Source organism: Stegostoma tigrinum, chromosome 1, assembly GCF_030684315.1.
Source record: "Stegostoma tigrinum isolate sSteTig4 chromosome 1, sSteTig4.hap1, whole genome shotgun sequence".
Taxonomy (NCBI): domain Eukaryota; kingdom Metazoa; phylum Chordata; class Chondrichthyes; order Orectolobiformes; family Stegostomatidae; genus Stegostoma; species Stegostoma tigrinum.
Genome location: NC_081354.1, coordinates 169,955,400 through 169,974,950, shown reverse-complemented (window position 1 = coordinate 169,974,950; position 19,551 = coordinate 169,955,400). Strand labels below are relative to the sequence as shown.

The 19,551-nt window shown below is 44.0% G+C and overlaps 1 protein-coding gene across 1 annotated transcript; it reads left to right on the top strand.

Annotated features, from left to right (window-relative positions):
* Positions 1-218: 218 nt before the first annotated feature.
* On the top strand, positions 219-5,502 carry LOC125455606 (neurophysin 1-like). The gene is made up of 3 exons (XM_048537784.1): positions 219-368; positions 2,292-2,496; positions 5,260-5,502. Exons 1-3 carry the CDS (start codon positions 249-251, stop codon positions 5,313-5,315), a joined length of 381 nt encoding a protein of 126 aa, XP_048393741.1. The 5' UTR covers positions 219-248; the 3' UTR covers positions 5,316-5,502.
* Positions 5,503-19,551: the final 14,049 nt, after the last annotated feature.

The following is a 19,551-nucleotide window of genomic DNA, read 5'->3' as shown; positions in this document are numbered from 1 at the left end:
AATTAAGCTCAATTATAAAGATAAAGCATTGGTTCAGGTTATAACTGACCTCAGGTGAATCGTGTGTGGCACTATACATCAGTTCATTAAAATAGTTTAGAAAATATATTCAGCCTGTGCTAAATTAGCAAAACGATAGCACCTCCGTACTCAGAATGATTGCTGGAGAGTATAAATAAGGTAAGGATTCAACGATGCTCAGTGCAGTTTGGAAGTTTTCTGGGTCCAGTTCCAAAAAGTCGGACATCATGCAGTCTGCCTGTCTCGCAGTTTGTCTCGTCTGCCTCATCTGCTTCACCTCAGCTTGTTACATCAACAACTGTCCTGTTGGAGGCAAGCGATCCATCATGGACATGGAGGTCAGACAGGTAAGGAGCGACTTTCTTTGTTACACTCCTTCCAGTAAATAACTCATCCAAAATGATTGTTAAACACTGGCAGTTCCATCAATGCTGCTCTCAAATTGCAAATGAAGAAAGATGGTGCAATTGATTAATCTGTACCATCCCCCAGACACTGTTTTTATCACATGTAACATCGAGAAGGTCCACAGTGACAGCTTTCACAATGGCTCGTGTATGGATGTTACATCAGCTGGGAGAATAAGAGTCAACATGCAGAGGCAATGACAAACCACTGCGATACTTTATCCATAAACATTGACCACCCTGCGAGAAGTCCGTGAGCCAACCCTCAAAAACAGGAATGGGATAAAAGACAGAAAAACTCTCAGTGAAGCTCATTAAAAATTAATAGAGTTTGCTCATTGAATGTTTTAATCATTCTGTTGGATTATTTAAAAGTATAAAGAGTGAAATGAATGTCAGGACAGAATATCAGGCTTATTTTTTAAACAGACATTTATTGAAGATTTTCTGATAAGCTCTGTCCAATGCAGATTCAAATCACCTTGAAGTCAAACCTGAAAACGTTTTGTAAAAATGTTGCATGCACCTGACAAAATAGCAAGGCAATGGTACTGACAATCCTCCAGGGGAACAAAGGTTATTGAAATAATTTACTGACATAAGGAAAAATTAAGGATGATGACCTGTATTTGGGTTAAATGGCAGAATGTGAGGCCATTGAATTAAATGTTCCACATTTTCAAAGATAATTCTCAGAAATTATTCATAATAGTTCAAGAGTCAGGGTCAACAATTTTGATTCAGGAAGTTAGAAGCGTTGTGTAACAGCTTATGATGGAAGGCAAAATATTGATGGATTGAATGAGCTTGTAGTTCTATGTTCTGCAGAAGACTGGCAATGGTAAGATGATAAATGGGCCTGATATTGAAAAGGAACAGACTTCATGGTGCAAATGAATTCATTATATTCCTGAAGATTCTTGAGTTGCATGCAACCGCACTAAAAATGATGGAACTTAGCCTTGGGGGTCATATGATGCTTTGGGTCATGCCACTGTCCCTGAGCCAGAAGCACTGGATTTGAGTCCTACGTGGGGACCGGACGGTACTGGAAGGCATATTCAGTAGACAATAGACAATAGGTGCTGGAGTAGGCCATTTGGCCCTTCAAGCCATACCCTTGATTTCTCTCTCTCTCTCTCTCTCTCTCTCTCTCTCTCTCTCTCTCTCTCTCTCTCTCTCTCTCTCTCTCTCTCTCTCTCTCTCATAGAACAGCCTCATGGATTATCAACTTGTAACTTTTTCCAATTAACCTATGGCAGTCAGTAATCATGTTTTATGTGGAGTGGCACCCCTTTTAACTCCGGTGACAGCACTATTACAGGAGACACTAACTGCAGAAAACAGACAGAGCATGTGCCTCGTGTCATTAGGCACCAGGAAGCCTTCATGTCTGATATTATTTCAACAGTGGCTTAGATTTTAAAGGGAGTTTGAGATTTTATTTTGATACATTCATGGTTTAAGATACTCGTTGCTTCAACCTACCAAAATCCTGTATACCTTGGCACATATATTTCCACCAAATGGAACCAATGATATGTTAGTCCTTTCTAATCAAACAGTATTCAGAACATTAGTGAGGTTTTGATAGAATCGCTGCATGAAGTTTTAATGAGGAAATTATAGTTATTTTTATCTGCTCAGACATATTTTGTCTCCCCTTGAGGGCAAACTGGACTGGAAATTAGTCATCCCAGCTCAAAGGTAGGGACACTAGCACTGCACTACGGCAGTCCTTGAAGCTGCATTATATAATATTAATATACTTTCTTTGGATGATCAGTGACAGTGTGAGAATTATTGTGGACATGGAGCTTTTGGAACATCACTGGCATAACCCCTTTTCCTGATCCTACCTAGTGTATACCATGTGGTCCTGGTAACAGGGGCCATTGCTTTGGAGCCAGTATTTGCTGTGGGGAGGGGTTTGGCTGCTACATTGGAACCTCCGAGACCCTGAGGTGTCAGAAGGAAGATTACCTGCTGTCTCCTTGCGAACCAAGTGGCAGGGCTTGTGGCAGCAATGGTGGGAAATGTGCCTCATCTGGAATCTGCTGTACACAGGGTGAGTAACTGGCTCATCAGTTCACAATGTCTCAAAACAATGGCTACTATATCAAAAAGAAAATGCAAAAGAGCGCATTCGGGAATCAAAAAGGTTCAATGTCTGAACTTGTGTTGTACTGTGAAACCCATTAGGAATGCGAGGGAGTTGTTTGGAGGAAATGAGTCTGTGAATGATTAACCATCCAGGTGGAATATGTCATGTCCCCATCACGGCACCAGTTATAGGGCCATAGAGTCATTAGCACAGATACAGATCCTCTGGTCCCCCCAGTCGATGCTGAGCATAATCCCAAACTAAACTAATACCAACTGCCTGGCCTTGGCCTATATTCTTCCAAACATTTCTTATTTATGTACATATCCAAATGTTTTTTAAACATAACTATACCTGCACCCACTACTTTCTCTGGACGTTCATTCCACACACAAATCACGCTCTGTGTAAATAAGTTTCCCCTCACGTCTTTTTTAAAAATTTTTCGCCTTTCACCTTAAAACATGCCCTTTAGCCTTAAAATTTCCCCACCCTAGGGAAAAGAGACCTGCCATTCATGCTTACCCATGCTCCTTATGATTGTATAAACCTCTATAAAGTCACCCCTCAACCTCCTACGCTCTGGTCAATAAAGTCCCAGCCTGTCCAGCCTCTCCTTATAACTCAATCACTCCATTCCCGGCAACATCCTGGGAAATGTTTTCTGAAATTTCTCCAGTTTAGTAATATCCTTCACATATCAGGAAGATCAGCACTGGACATAATGTTCCAGAAGAGGCCTCAATAATGTCCTGTACAACCTCAACATGATGTTTCAGACTATTCCATGGTTTATGGTATCAGTACACTGACTGAAACTTTACTCCACCGTACTTTGTACGTAACCTAACATTTGCTTTTCCCTGGTCTGAGTCAGGTTAGGCAGGGCTGGAATCCTCCACTGTGTTAACCATCCCATCCAGATTAATGCATCACTCCCAGGCAACAAAGTTATCAATGAATCTATTCCTGTACATGAATTTTGTATCTATCATACAGATTAATTTCAACTCTCAGTGAAGGTGGGAAACAGACAGTGGCGGATAGCCCATCTGAACTGTGCTGTTTTCTCCATTCCCTCTTCAGTGTCCTAACTTGGTATTTTTAGTTTGAGGGAGTGGAAGACCCGGCAGAATGTGAAATAGGCAGCTGACCCACTGCTGCCCGATGTCTTCCTCTGCCAAAAGGTACAATTAGCCCCCTTTTGTTTTTATTCATTCATTCATGGGATGTGGCTGTTGCTGGCTGGTTCAGATTTATCCCGAGCTGCCCTTGAGGAGGCGGTAGTGAGTTGTCTTTCAGAACTGCAGCAGTCCATGTGCTTTAGGTAGATCCACTAAGCTCTTCGGGAGGGAATTCCAAGATTTTGACCCAGCGACATTGAAGAAATAGTAATATGTTTCAAGTCAGGATGGTGAGTGGGTTGGAGGGGAACTTTCATGTGGTGGTGTTCCCGTAAAACCAGCTGCCCTCGTCCTTGTGGGTGGAAATGTTTGTGTGTTGGAAGGTGCTGTCTGAGGAACCTTGATGAATTTCTGTAGTGCATCTTGTAGCTAGTGCACAGTGGCTCAAAGCAGTGCAAGTTTGTCAGTATAGTGCCAATCAAGTGGGCTACTTTGTCCGGAATCATGTGAAGCTTCTTGACTGTGGTTGGAGCTGCTCCCATCCAGGCAAATGGAGAGTCTTCCATCATACTCTTGACTTGCGCTTTGTAGATGGTGGCCAGGCTTTGGGGAGTTCTAAGATGAGTTACTTGCTGCAGGATTCCTAGCCTCTGACCTGTTCTTGTAGTCAATGTAGCTAGTCTTCTAACAGTTTCTTGTTAATAGTAATTCCATGATAGTAAGGGTTTCAGAGATGATACACCATTGATATCAAAAAGCAATGGTTAGATTGTCTCTTTGTTGTAAATAGTCATTGCCTGACATTTGTATGACCCAAATATTACTTGTCATTTGTCAGCTCAAGCATGAGTATTGGCCAGATCTTGCTGCATTGGGACATGGATGGCTTCAGTATCTGAGAAGCCACAATGGTGTTGAACATTATGTAATTTTTGATAAACATTGCCCATTTCTGACCTTATGTTGGACAGAAGCTCATTGATGAATCGTCTGAAGATGATTGAGTTTAGGAGATTACCCTGAGGAATTCCCGCAGAGGTATTATGAGTTCAAATACTCAATCTACCAGGATACTGAGTTTCTGTTATAGACTACTTAATCAGAAACTATTGACATGGCATTCATGTTGTCCCTGAGTCATGGAACAGATGAACTTAAGAAACAGGAGAAGTGGTGCACAGGAGATACACCCTTTCTGCATCTACCCTGTTGAGTGCTCTAAGAATTGCATTAATTTCAATGAGATCATCTCTCGTTCTTCTGAACTCCGGAGAATAAAGGCCCAGTCTCCACCATCTTTTAAATGAAAATTAAATTCATGTCATTTTTACAGATTTTACTTTGGTTAGGCCCAGGAAGTAAGGAGAAATATCTTCGTGAAGAATGGTCAGAGTACGGAATTGCAACCACAGCATGAGGCTGGGTTGCATAACTTAGATGCTTTCAAAAGAAAGTGATCAAGTACTACCAGAATAGGAGAGGAAATATTCTGATGTGGAGGGAAACCATGTGGGGCAAAAGCACCAGAACAGGCTAGCTGGACTGAATGGTCTAACCCAATGCTATGTATTCGGCCTAATTCTATCTTGTATTCCCATTACAGAGAGCTGTGTCCTGGATTCTATTTGTGATGCCAGGAGTGTCTTCTCTTCAGATTAATCTGGACAGCCCTGATCATTGCTGCAAGATCTGAAGTCTTGAATTGTCAACTGAAGTTTGATATCTATAAATGTTGAATACAAGCATCTTTTAATGCTAAATAGAAACGATAACGATTTTCAGACATGCTTAATGTGAAATAATACCAAAAACCTGGAAGAATAGCTAACAATACTTAAATAAAACACCACCCACTGTTTACTCCTTTTATCTGTGTATTTTCCACGTTCAACCAATGGCATATTGTTGATATCTCAAAGGTTGTAAATGGCATCAAAATAGGAAATAGATGGTACAGGAGGATAGCAACAGATATCATTAGATATAGCCAATGGAGTAGGAACGTGGCAGATGAAACCTAATGCAGACATGGAAAATGATGAATTTTGGTTGGAAGAATGAAGAGAGGTGACATAAAGTGAAGCATAGAATTTTAAAAGGGGCCTGGGCCTGACTGTACGTGGATCATTGTGCAGGGGAGGGCAAGGTGAAAAGGCTGTTAAAAGAGCACACAGGATCAACGGTTTTATAAACAGGGGAGTAAAGTGGAAAAGGAACAAAGTTAATGTTAATCTTTTGCAAATCACTGGTCAGGCTTCTGACGGCGAATGTCAGCTAATTCTGGGAACCACACTCAGGGAGTGAAAGAAAATTTAGAAGACATTTGCTAGAATGGTAGCAGGAGTTTTAATAGCTCAAGGAAAAATTATCTTATAGGCAAGGGCTAAACAGGTTGGGATGCTACACTTCAGAGTTTAAAGAATGAGAGGCTATCTCATTGAAACATATGGGGTTCTTGTGAGTTTTGACAGCGTAAATGCTGAGAAGATGTTTCCCCTCTTGGGAGAGTCAAGCGGCCATAGCCCAAGAATAATTTAAGCCTGAGGTGAGGAGGAATTTCTTCTCTCAGAGGGCTGTGAGTCTTTGGAGCTCATAGCCACAGAGAGCAGTGGAGGCATCATTGATTGTAATAAAGGCTGAGATAGATAAATTCTTAGTCAAGGGGAGTCAAGAGTTATGGGGAAATGGACAGGAAAGTGGAACATTGGATCAGCCATGATCTGATTGAATGGTGGACAGGCTTGAGGGGCCGAATGGATTACTCCAGTTCTTATTTCCTATGGCTTTAAATCATGGTGGGAGGATCAGGAACAGGGACCAGAGTTACAATAATTGCCAGAGGGAGAAAGGGGATACACTCTCAAGCGAGTTTAGCATCTGGAATGAGCTGCTTGAACAGGTGGTTGAAACGGAATCAATATTGCTGTGGCTTTTAGCTCTCAGCAGTTTGAAGTAATCCCACTTTTAGGCTCAGACACTTAATTAGATGTCTTTCCAGTAGTTCTCCTGAGGGACACTCACTCTCTCACACACACACATTTTGGGTAAGTGCACGAATAGGGAAGGTATGGAGGGATATGGACCAGGAGCAGGCAGGTGGGACAAGTTCAATCTGAGATTATGTTCGGCATGGAGTGGTTGGTTTGAAGGGTCTGTTTCCACAATGTATGACTGTATGACTCTATGACTGAGTGGCATTTTCTCACACAAACACACGCAAGCATGCTCCTACGCAGACTCTCTTTATCTCTTGCACACACGAACACACGCACACACTGACACAGTCTCACACAGACACTCCATCACACACACTGTCTCACATACATCTCTCTCTGTCAAACACACAGAAACACTCTCTCTCACAGACACACATGTGTACTCTCACCCACAGAAACTCTCTGTGTCTCTCTCTCTCTCTCCCTATCTCTCTCTCTCACACACACATACACACACACACGCACACACACGTTTCTTCAGAATTTGACATTTATTAACAAGTTGTGTAGTTCCAAAGTGTTCATGCACTTTTCAGTTTCTCCACAATGAACAATCCCCAGTGGTACCTGACCCTCCCCACCCTGGATGGTCTCCTGATCCTTGTAAAGGATCCCTGTTCCCAGCTCTCCAAAACGGTGCCCTTACTGTTCAAATTACATTAATTAAACTATAAAACCATCAGAAAAATGAACAGAATTAGGCCATTCAGCCGATCAGGTCTGCCCCACCTTTCAATCATGGCTGATATGTCTCTCAACATCATTCTCCTGCCTTCTTCCTTTAACCCTTGATCCCTTTACTCATCAAGAACCTATCTATCTCTGCCTTAAATACACTCAATGACTTGGACTTCACAGCCCTCTGCGACAAAAAGTTCCACAGATCAATCATTTTCTGGCTGAAGAAATGCTCCTCATCTCAGTTAGAACATAGAACATAGAATATAGAACAGTACAGCACAGAACAGGCCCTTCAGCCCACGATGTTGTGCCGACCATTGATCCTCATGTATGCACCCTCAAATTTCTGTGACCATATGCATGTCCAGCAGTCTCTTAAATGTCCCCAATGACCTTGCTTCCACAACTGCTGCTGGCAACGCATTCCATGCTCTCACAACTCTCTGCGTAAAGAACCCGCCTCTGACATCCCCTCGATACTTTCCACCAACCAGCTTAAAACTATGACCCCTCGTGTTAGCCTTTTCTGCCTTGGGAAATAGTCTCTGGCTATCAACTCTATCTATGCCTCTCATTATCTTGTATACCTCAATTAGGTCCCCTCTCCTCCTCCTTTTCTCCAATGAAAAGAGTCCGAGCTCAGTCAACCTCTCTTCATAAGATAAGCCTTCCAGTCCAGGCAGCATCCTGGTAAACCTCCTCTGAACCCTCTCCAAAGCACCCACATCTTTCCTATAATAGGGTGACCAGAACTGAACGCAGTATTCCAAGTGCGGTCTAACCAAAGTTTTATAGAGCTGCAACAAGATCTCACAACTCTTAAACTCAATCCCCCTGTTAATGAAAGCCAAAACACCATATGCTTTCTTAACAACCCTGTCCACTTGGGTGGCCATTTTAAGGGATCTATGTATCTGCACACCAAGATCCCTCTGTTCCTCCACACTGCCAAGAATCCTATCCTTAATCCTGTACTCAGCTTTCAAATTCGACCTTCCAAAATGCATCACCTCGCATTTATCCAGGTTGAACTCCATCTGCCACCTCTCAGCCCATCTCTGCATCCTGTCAATGTCCTGCTGCAGCCTACAACAGCCCTCTATACTGTCAACGACGCCTCCAACCTTTGTGTCGTCTGCAAACTTGCTGACCCATCCTTCAATCCCCTCATCCAAGTCACTAATAAAAATTACAAACAGTTGAAGCCCAAGGACTGAGCCCTGTGGACCACCACTCACCACTGACTTCCAGGCAGAATATTTTCCTTCTACTACCACTCACTGCCTTCTGTTGGCCAGCCAGTTCTGTAGCCAGACAGCTAAGTTCCCCTGTACCCCATTCCTCCTGACCTTCTGAATGAGCCTACCATGGGGAACCTTATCAAATGCCTTGCTGAAGACCATATATACCACATCCACAGCTCGACCCTCATCAAACTTTCTAGTCACATCCTCAAAGAACTCGATAAGGTTTGCGAGGCATGACCTGCCCCTCACAAAGCCGTGTTGACTGCACTTAATCAAGCCATGCTCTTCAGATGGTCATAAATCCTATCCCTCAGAATCCTTTCTAACACCTTGCAGACGACAGTCGTGAGACTTACTGGTCTGTAATTGCCAGGGATTTCCCTATTTCCTTTCTTGAAGAGAGGAATTACATTTGCCTCTCTCCGGTCTAAACAGTCATCCCTTCACTCTGAGGCTGTGCCCTCAGGTCCTAGCCTCTCACACTAGTGGAAACATCTTCTCCGTGTCCAATCCATCCGGGCTTCTCAGTATTCTGTAAGTTTCAATCACAAACCCCACATCCTTTTAAAGCCTTTTGAGTAAGGACACAGGGTCTTCAACTGCTCGCCCTAGGACCAGCCCTTCATTCTTAGGATCATTTTTTTAAACCTGCTGTTGACCCCCTCCAAGGCCAGCAAGTCGTTCCTTAGATACGGGGACCAAAACTGCTCATAATATTCCAAATGTGGCCTGACCAGAGTCTCATATGCCTTCAGCAGTACATCTCTGCTCTTGTAGTCCAGCCCTCTTGAAATGAATACTAACAATACATTTGCCTTTTTAACTGCCAAATGAACCCAAATATGAATCTTAAGAGAATCTTCAACTAGAATTCACAAGTCCTTTGTGCTTCAGATTTCCGAAGCCTTTGCCCATTTAGAAAATAGTCTTCACCTCTATTCTTCTTATGAAAGTGCATAATCTCATACATTCCCACTTTACATTCCATCTGGCACCTCTCTGCCCACTTTTGTGGACTGTCCAAAACCTTCTGAATCTTCCTGTTTCCTCAACAATATCTGTCTCTCCATCTATCTTTGTCTCATCTGCAAGCTTATCAATGATGCCCTCATTTCCTTTATCCAGATTGTTAATACAAAATGTGAATAATTGTGGCCCCAGCACTGGCCCCTCTGGAGCTCTACTCATTACCAGCTGCCATCCTGAATAAGACCCTTTTATCTCCATTAGCTACCTTTTGCCAGTCAGTCAATCCTCTATCTATGACAATGCCTTGTCCCTAACACCATGGGCCCTTATCTTATTTAGCAGCCTCCTGAGCAACACCTTGTCAAAGGCCTTCTGTAAATCTAATTAGATCATGCCCACTAGCCCTCCTTTGTCAAACTTACTTGTTACCTCCTCAAAGAATTCTAACAGATTTGTCAGAAAAGACCTCCTGCCCCTGCCCCTGATGAAGCTGTGCTGACTCATCCCCTATTTTACTTCCAAGTGCTCATCCTTAATAATGAACTCTAAAATCTTATAAATGCTTTAGGTCAGGCTATCTGGCCTAGAGTTTCCTGTCTTCTGCCCCTCTCCCAATTAGTTGCTTAAGGGCTCCATTTGTTGGCTGGCTGGGAGAGTTGACCATTGGGATCCCCCTCCAGAATGTTACTGTGGAGGAGGTGGGGAGGTAGAGAGGTTTAGATACACCACAATTCTGTTAAATGCCCTGTTGTGTTCAAGTTCCCCATCTGCATGAACAGAAAAGATTCTGCCCAAAGTTAGCATTCCAAGAGTCCACACAGAAAGACACAATTTCCATCAAGTGTGCAATGAGGGAAAATCCTTGAATTAGATTTTTATTAACTAGATTAATTATCCTTATGCATTCACTACTATATGAAAAGAAAGACTAGTTCTGATCAAAGAAGAAGAGCCATTAGGTTGGCATGGAATCAGTAAATAAAGATTCTCTAGTCTTGTTGATCCCAAATTGCCAGCCATTGGTCCCTGTCCTCAAATTCCATTCCAATTCAATACTTCTTAAGCAAAGGAGATCTTTCAGACAAGACAGGTTTCTGAAGTTTCCATTTCATGAGGACTGTGCTGTATGTCTGCACAGTAATCACATCATCAAAGGATGAACAGAACAGAGTTCATAAACCATCCAGGGCCACAGCTGGGTTTGCGAATGATCTGACTTAGCTGCAATCCTTCCTTGATAAATCATCTTAAGCCATAATGAGCAGATTGCAGAGTATTCTGAGGGAGGTTGGGGGCAGGGGTTTACAATATCCATAATGGCACGTGTGAGCACCAGCAGGCAGATGTTAAGGACCTCAGAAAGAGATCATTAAGTAGACCTCAAATGGTGATAGCTACAGGATTGCTCTAAGTGTCAATTGTTCCTGGCTGCAGAAGTACAGGAGAGAGAGAGAGAGAGAGAGAGAGAGAGAGAGAGAGAGAGAGAGAGAGGAAGAGAGAGAGAGATAGCAGAGAGGTACCTGGGTGATGCTGCAGACGTACAGGAGAGAGAGAGAGAGAGAGTGAGGGAGAGAGAGAGAGATAGCAGAGAGGTACCTGGGTGATGCTGCAGAAGTACAGGAGAGAGAGAGAGTGAGGGGGGGGGAGAGAGAGAGAGAGAGGGAGAGAGAGAGAGAGAGAGAGAGAGAGAGAGAGAGAGACAACACAGAGGTACCTGGATGATGCTGCAGAAGTACAGGAGAGAGAGAGAGAGAGAGAGAGCGAGAGAGAGAAATAGCAGAGAGGTACCCGGGTGATGCTGCAGAAGTACAGGAGAGAGAGAGAGTGAGGGGGGCGGGGGGAGAGAGAGAGAGAGACAGCATAGAGGTACCTGAGTGATACTGCAGAAGTACAGGAGAGAGAGAGAGAGAGAGAGAGAGAGAGAGGGAGAGATAGCAGAGCGGTACCTGGGTGATGCTGCAGAAGTACAGGAGAGAGAGAGAGTGAGGGGGGGGGAGAGAGAGAGAGAGAGGAGAGAGAGAGAGAGAGAGAGAGAGAGAGAGAGAGAGAGAGAGAGACAACACAGAGGTACCTGGATGATGCTGCAGAAGTACAGGAGAGAGAGAGAGAGAGAGAGAGCGAGAGAGAGAAATAGCAGAGAGGTACCCGGGTGATGCTGCAGAAGTACAGGAGAGAGAGAGAGTGAGGGGGGCGGGGGGAGAGAGAGAGAGAGACAGCATAGAGGTACCTGAGTGATACTGCAGAAGTACAGGAGAGAGAGAGAGAGAGAGAGAGAGAGAGGGAGAGATAGCAGAGCAGTACCTGGGTGATGCTGCAGAAGTACAGGAGAGAGAGAGAGAGAGGGAGAGAGAGAGAGAGAGAGAGAGAGAGAGAGAGAGAGAGAGAGAGAGAGACAACACAGAGGTACCTGGGTGATGCTGCAGAAGTACAGGAGAGAGAGAGAGTGAGGGAGAGAGAGAAATAGCAGAGAGGTACTCGGGTGATGCTGCAGAAGTACAGGAGAGAGAGAGAGAGGGAGAGAGAGAGAGGGAGAGAGAGAGAGAGAGAGAGAGAGAGAGAGAGAGAGACAGCATAGAGGTACCTGAGTGATACTGCAGCAGTACAGGAGAGAGAGGGAGAGAGAGAGACGGAGAGAGAGAGAGAGAGAGAGAGATAGCAGAGCGGTACCTGGGTGATGCTGCAGAAGTACAGGAGAGAGAGAGAGAGAGGGAGAGAGAGAGAGAGAGAGAGAGAGAGAGAGAGGGAGAGAGGGAGAGATAGCAGAGCAGTATCTGGGTGATGCTGCAGAAGTACAGGAGAGAGAGAGAGAGAGGGAGAGAGAGAGAGAGAGAGAGAGAGAGAGAGAGAGAGAGAGAGAGAGAGACAGCATAGAGGTACCTGAGTGATACTGCAGAAATACAGGAGAGAGAGAGAGAGTGAGGGAGAGAGAGAGAGAGAGGGAGACAGAGAGATAGCAGAGAGGCACCCGGGTGGTGTTGCAGAAGTACAGTAGAGAGGGAGAGAGAATGAGAGATAGAGAGAGAGGAGAGGGCGGAGAAAAAGAGAGTGAGAGATAACAGAGGGGTACCTGGGTGATGCTGCAGAAGTACAGGACAGAGAGAGCCTAATTAAATCTAATCTCATTTGCCAGCATTTGGCCTGTATCCCTCTAAATCCTTCCTGTTCATATACCCATCCAGATGCCTTTGAAATGTTGTAATCAGACCACTCCACCGCTTTCTCTGGTAGTTCATCCCACATACACACCACCCTCTGAGTGAAAAAGTTTCCCCTTAGGTCCCTTTTATGTGGATAATCCAAGATGGAGTTGGGAAAAATTTGTGGCTGTAAGAGCTGCTCCCTTTTTTGAGGTATTTTCAGTGTTGGAGCTGATTTCCTCTAATTCTAGAGCATTAATGCTGTTTATAAGCTGTGACATTGTTTTGGAACTTTGGGGGAAAGAAATTGAAACAACGGCACCTTAAAAAAGGAGAAAAGGAGACAAAGGTAGTGAATGAATGGTGGGAAGTGATTCAAATGGAGAAAGAAATCTACTCTGCTGTCTGACCCAGAGGTGAACCTTCACAACTAATGCCTCTGCTGTTTGATATCTAGTACCTTTGGACATTGGAGTTCATCTAAGATCACTTCTCAGCCTTCTTCTCTACAAAGAGAACAATATCACCTTGTTTAATCTATCCTCATAACAGAAGTTTCTCATCCCTGCAACCATTCCTGTAAAGCTACATTCTCTCCAATCCATTCACATACCCCCTGTAATGAGTCACCCTGAACTGTACACAATATTTCAGTTTACGTCAAGCATGTTCAACACCATCTCCCTTAGTCTTATGCTCTATGCCCTGATTAATAAATCTGAGGACAGTGAATACTTTATTTGCTGCTGTCTTTACCTATCTTGTCACTTTTCATGATTAGTGCACTTATATACTCATGTCCCTCCCCTTCACAATTGTGCGCCCTATTTTACATTGCTTTTCAATGTTCTCTCTACCAAAATACATCATTTCACACTTGTCTGGGTTGAACCTCATCTGCTTCTTATCTACCCACTCCACAAACTTGTCATTGTCTGTTTGGAGTTCCTCACTGCCCTCTTCACAATTTACAAAGCTTCCAAGTTTTGTATAATCCTCAAAATGTTTAAATTGTCCCCTTGAGGTTAAGATCAAGATCATTAATATAGTCAGGTAAAGCAAGGTTTCTAATACCGGTCAGTAATTGCCAGATTATCTTTGTAATCCCTTCTGAGCAATTCTCAGACACATCCTCTAAGTCTAAGGAAAATCTTAGTCAGTCTCCCTGAAACCTCCACTCTCATTTCCTTCCATATCCTTGCAAGCATCTCATCTATTCCAGTGTTTTGTCAACTTTACATACCAACAATCCGTCCAAGACTTCTTCTTTACTAACCTTGGACCTTTCTAGTGAAAGATTTTCCTCCTCCTTAATGAAGATGCAAAATATTCATTTAACACCTCAACAATGACTGCTGCATCCATATGTAAATTAATGTTTTGGTCCTGAATTGGGTCTATTCCTGCTCTCACTATTTATGCGGTTCTATAAAACTTTGTTGATGTTGACTGCCAGTTTTTTTCTCATAGGATGGCATCTTCAAGGATCTGAACAACTTGGGCTATGGTGAGAAATTTGGGAAAGTTGGATGAGATGTTAAGTGAGATCCTTCTCACAGTTCAGAATAAATGTCACTTTTTGAAGCCAAGTCCCAGATGTTGTGATAAGATCCTCACCAGTGAACAGTGAGAAGCCTATTAGCATGGGTTATCCTTAATTATCACGCTCATTAATATGCATCATAGAAACCAGACGCTGGGAATTCCTGACATGAAAGGCAGAGTGGTTACCCAACAACTCCAACTTGTTCCTCCAAACATCCAACTTGGACACCTGGCACCAACATGTCAGGACAGGCTCAGGGCCAATGAGCCCACACACCCCGCAGCAGTGAATGTTAGCATTTGACACATACCAGGCTCTCCACATAGTATTAGCACATCTGTGAATGACTTACAGCATATATCTGCACCTTAACGCTGCCTTCTGGAATACATCAGCAACAATTGATGCTGTAAGTGCATTGTATCACATTTCCACCAAGCTGCAGCTCAGGACTGCTTACTTACTCTGAGATTATTAGATGCTCACAGTATCACTGCTTTGCCTTGCTTTTTTGAGGCATTTACACCTTAGCCAGAAGTTAATAACTCTGCATCCTTCAGCCTTGCCTTGCCTTTAGTGCAGGCACAAAGCCAGGCGGTGTGTCAGCAGTAATCAGTTAAGAGGATGGGCATGGGGCTGTACAGAACCGTGTCATATCTAGTTCACTCCTGCACCATATACCTGCTGCTCACACTCACAACTAACTAGACTCAATGCACACTCAGCTGTCTGGGGGATCTCCCAGAAACACAGGAGGCTCAATGACCTTCTCTGCTGCTCCAGGTTAAGCGTCACCATCTTGTCTCTCCTATCTCTTATTCTCGGCTACATCCCAACCTCCCAGCAAGGCTCATGGAGTACTACTCTCACTATCGCATACAATCTATTTCCCTCAATCAATATCCAGACACTAATAACATTACAACTCCTTCCCCTCACTCACCTGCAGCCATTGCAAACAGCCAGTGTTCAAAATCTACGAAGAGTAGTCCCCATCTATTCATGGCAGCCAACCCTGAGTCTGGGGCTCCCAGTGCAATGAGTCAAAGGCTTCATCTGACAATATTCTGGGGGCTGGAGCACTGTTAGTTGGCGACTTGAGATGGTTATGGCCAGGATCCTCTCTAATGGGGTGTGAGATCCCAAATTTCAGTCACCCTACCATCTATCTAGACTCTTTCTTCTCTATTGTGGGCTGTTTTCCCCTGGAATGAGACAAAAGGAGGGATTGAGTGTGATGGAAGTGGCTGACACAGCTATTTGTGCTGATGCAAGTGGGGAAAAGCTGGTGAAGTGCCTGGGCTGAAGGAATTGGCAGCACAGAGGGCATGCTAAGTTTAGTGTCAGAGGGATTGGGTGCATGCAGGTGAAGCTGTTGCAGATGATAGAGAGGGCGATGGACCATATGCCTTGGTGGTAGATAGGTGCAATAGAAATGATAGGATGAGTGTGAGGTAGCAGAGAGAAGATGGTGGAAAATAGTCTGGCAGAGCAGAAAAGGTCATTGAATTTTTTCTACACTGGTGGGCATTCCTTTGGACCGACGAGACTACACTATCCTGAGTGATAACCTTGGACAAAGTCTTGGCAGAGTCTAGTGTCACTGCCTTCTCTTCCAGTCCCGCTGGATAGAGACTAACTGTCTCCTGTACCAGCCATTCCAACAGGGCCTCTAGGTGTTTGTCTACAAAACTGGGCACCAATTACCCCTTAGCTGCCATTTATAGAGTCATAGGGTCTTAGAAGTATACAAAACAGAAACAGATCTTTCAGTCCTACTCGTCATGCAGGCCAGATATCCCAAATTAATCAAGTCACATTTTGCCAGAATTTGGCTCGTAGTCCTCCAAACCTTCATATTCATTTAAGATAATAAAGTGTGAGGCTGGATGAACACAGCAGGCGAAGCAGCATCTCAGGAGCACAAAAGCTGACGTTTCGGGCCTAGACACTTCATATTCATTTACCCATGTTGTAAGCGTACCAGCCTCAACCAGACCCTCTGGCAGCTCATTCCATACACACACCATCCTCTGCATGAAAAAATTGCCCCTTTGGTCTCTTTTAAATCTTTCCCCTCTCACCTTAAATCTATGCCCTCTAGTTTTGAATTCCCCCACCCTGGGGAAAAGATCTTGAGTATTCACCCTATCCATGCCCCTCATGATTTTATGAACTCCTATGAGGTCACCCCTCAGCCTCCGATGCATCAGGGAAAATAGTCTCAAACCCCCCAACCCTGGCAACATCCTTGTAAATCCTTTTTGAACCCTTTCAAGTATAACAACAGCTTTCCTAACGCCGGCAGGCCAGGGTCTAGGCCCGAAACATCAGCTTTTGTGCTCCTGAGATGCTGGCTTGGCCTGCTGTGTTCATCCAGCTCCACACTTTGTTATCTAGGCCAGAATTGAACACTGTATTCCAAAAGCTGTCTAACCCATGTCTTGCACAACTGCAACATGACCTCCTAACTCCTATACCCAATGCACTGACGAATAAAGGCAAACATACCAAACATCTTCTTCATTACCCTGTCTACCCTGCATCTGCGCTTTTAAGGAATTATGAACCTGTACCCCATATGGTACAATGATCACGTTTCCATACAAGATCCCCCATAACCAGTTGATCTATTTGTCTCACCTCATTCCCAAGAACGAAGTCTAGCAGCGCCTCCTTTTTGTTGGACTGTACATGCACTGATTGATTGATTGATTTATTGTCACGTGTACTGAAATACAGTGAAAAGCTTTGTTTACGAGATACAGGCAGATCACAGAAAACAAAGGATGTATAGATCAAAAAGACTTAGAGGTATACAGATTACACTATTTGAGGCTAGGGTCCACTCATCAGTCTGATAACAATTGGGAAGAAGCTGTTCCTGAATCTGATTGTGCGTGTGTTCAGGTTTTTGTATCTTCTGCCTGATGGCAGAGGCTGTAGGAGGTCATTGCTATCAGAAACTCTCCCGAACATAAGTTGGCAACACTTGCCCCTTGCTGCCCCATACATTACCAGTATCCCAGTCTATATTTTGTAAATTTAAGTCCCCCATTATAACTACAACATAATGTTGACATGTTTCTGTAATTTCTCGACGGATTTATTCCTCTATAGCCTCTCTACTACATAGAACATAGAACATAGAACATTACAGCACAGTACAGGCCCTTCGGCCCTCGATGTTGTGCCGACCTGTCATATCAATCTCAAGCCCATCTAACTGCACTATTCCATGTACGTCCATATGCTTATCCAATGACGACTTAAGTGTACCTAAAGTTGGCGAATCTACTACCGTTGCATGCAAAGCGTCCCATTCCCTTACTACTCTCTGAGTAAAGAAACTACCTCTGACATCTGTCCTATATCTTCCACCCCTCAATTTAAAGCTATGCCCCCTCATGCTCGCCATCACCATCCTAGGAAAAAGCTCTCCCTATCCACCCTATCTAACCCTCTGATTATTTTCTATGTTTCAATTAAGTCACCTCTCAACCTTCTTATCTCTAATGAAAACTGCCTCAAGTCCCTCAGCCTTTCCTCGTAAGACCTTCCCTCCATACCAGGCAACATCCTGGTAAATCTCCTCTGCACCCTTTGCAAAGCTTCCACATCCTTCTTCTAATGCGGTGACCAGAACTGTACACAAGACTCCAAGTGCGGCCGCACCAGAGTTTTGTACAGCTTCACCATAACCTCTTGGTTCTGGAACTCGATCCCTCTATTAATAAAAGCTAAAACACTGTATGCCTTCTTAACAGCCCTGTCAACCTGGGTGGCAATTTTCAAGGATCTGTGTACATGGACACCGAGATCTCTCTGCTCATCTACACTACCAAGAATCTTGTCATTAGCCCAGTACTTTGCCTTCCGGTTACTCCTACTAAAGTGCATCACCTCACACTTGTCTGCATTAAACTCCATTTTCCACCTCTCAGCCCAGCTCTGCAGCTTATCTATGTCTCTCTGCAACCTACAGCATCCTTCATCACTATCCACAACTCCACCGACCTTAGTGTCGTCTGCAAATTTACTAAGCCATCCTTCTACGCCCTCATCCAGGTCATTTATAAAAATGACAAATAGCAGTGGACCCAACACCGACCCTTGCGGTACACCACTAGTAACTGATCTCTAGGATGAACATTTCCCATTAACGACCACCCTCTGTTTTCTTTCAGCAAGCCAATTTCCGATCCAAACTGCTATATCTCCCACAATTCCATTCCTCTGCATTTTGTACAATAGCCTATTGTGGGGAACCTTATCGAAAGCCTTGCTGAAATCCATATACACCACATCAACCTGCTTACTCTCATCTACCTGATCTCATCTACCTCATCTACTAGTTGGAGAAATGAGTGAATCCATTAGAAAGGAGATGAGACCAATAGCATCAGAGTAAGAAAGGTGTTCGGTGGGGCCAGACTAAGACTGTTCAGTGGGATTAGAACCTAAGGTCTAAATTTTGTTCACATGCACATAATGTGAAGGCGCAAAATATGGTCAGTATGTTTGTTGGAGCCTGAGGAAATGGACAGGGTATTAAATGAGTACCTTGCATCATTATTCACTATATCAAAGGACTTGGTGGATGATGAGTCTGGGGAAGAGTGTGTCGGTCGTTTGGGTCACATTAAGGCCAAAAGGGAGGAGGTATTGGGGGTCTTGAAAAACATTGAGGTAGACAAGTCCTCAGGGCCTGATGGGACATACCCCAGAATACTGAGAGAGAAAAGGGAGGAAATTGTTTTGGCCTTGAGGGAAATCTTTGTATGCTCACCGGCTAAAGGGGAGGTCCCAGAGGATCGGAGAATAGCCAATGTTGTTCCTTTGCTTAAGAAGGGTGGCAGGGATAATCCAGCTAATTACAGGCCGGTGAGGCTTGCCTCATTTGTAGGGAAATTATTGGAAAGGATTCTTCGAGACAGGATTTACTCCCACTTGGAAATAAGTGGGCTTATTAGCGAGAGGCAGTATGGTTTTGTGAAAGGGAGGTCGTGTCTCACAACTTGGTTGAGTTTTTTGATGAAGTAATGAAGATGATCCATGAGTGTAGAGCAACAGATGTTGTCTACATGGACTCCAGTAAGGCCTTTGACAAGGTCCCTTGTGGCAGGTTGATACAGAAGGTAGAGTCACATGGCGTTAGAGGTGAACTTGCAGGATGGATAAAAAAACTGGCTCTGTCATAGAAGACAGTGGGTAGCAGTGGAAGGGCACGTTTCTGAATGGAGGGCTGTGACTAGTGGTGTTCCTCAGGGATCGATGTTGGGATCTTTGCTGTCTGAAATATATATAAATGATTGGGAG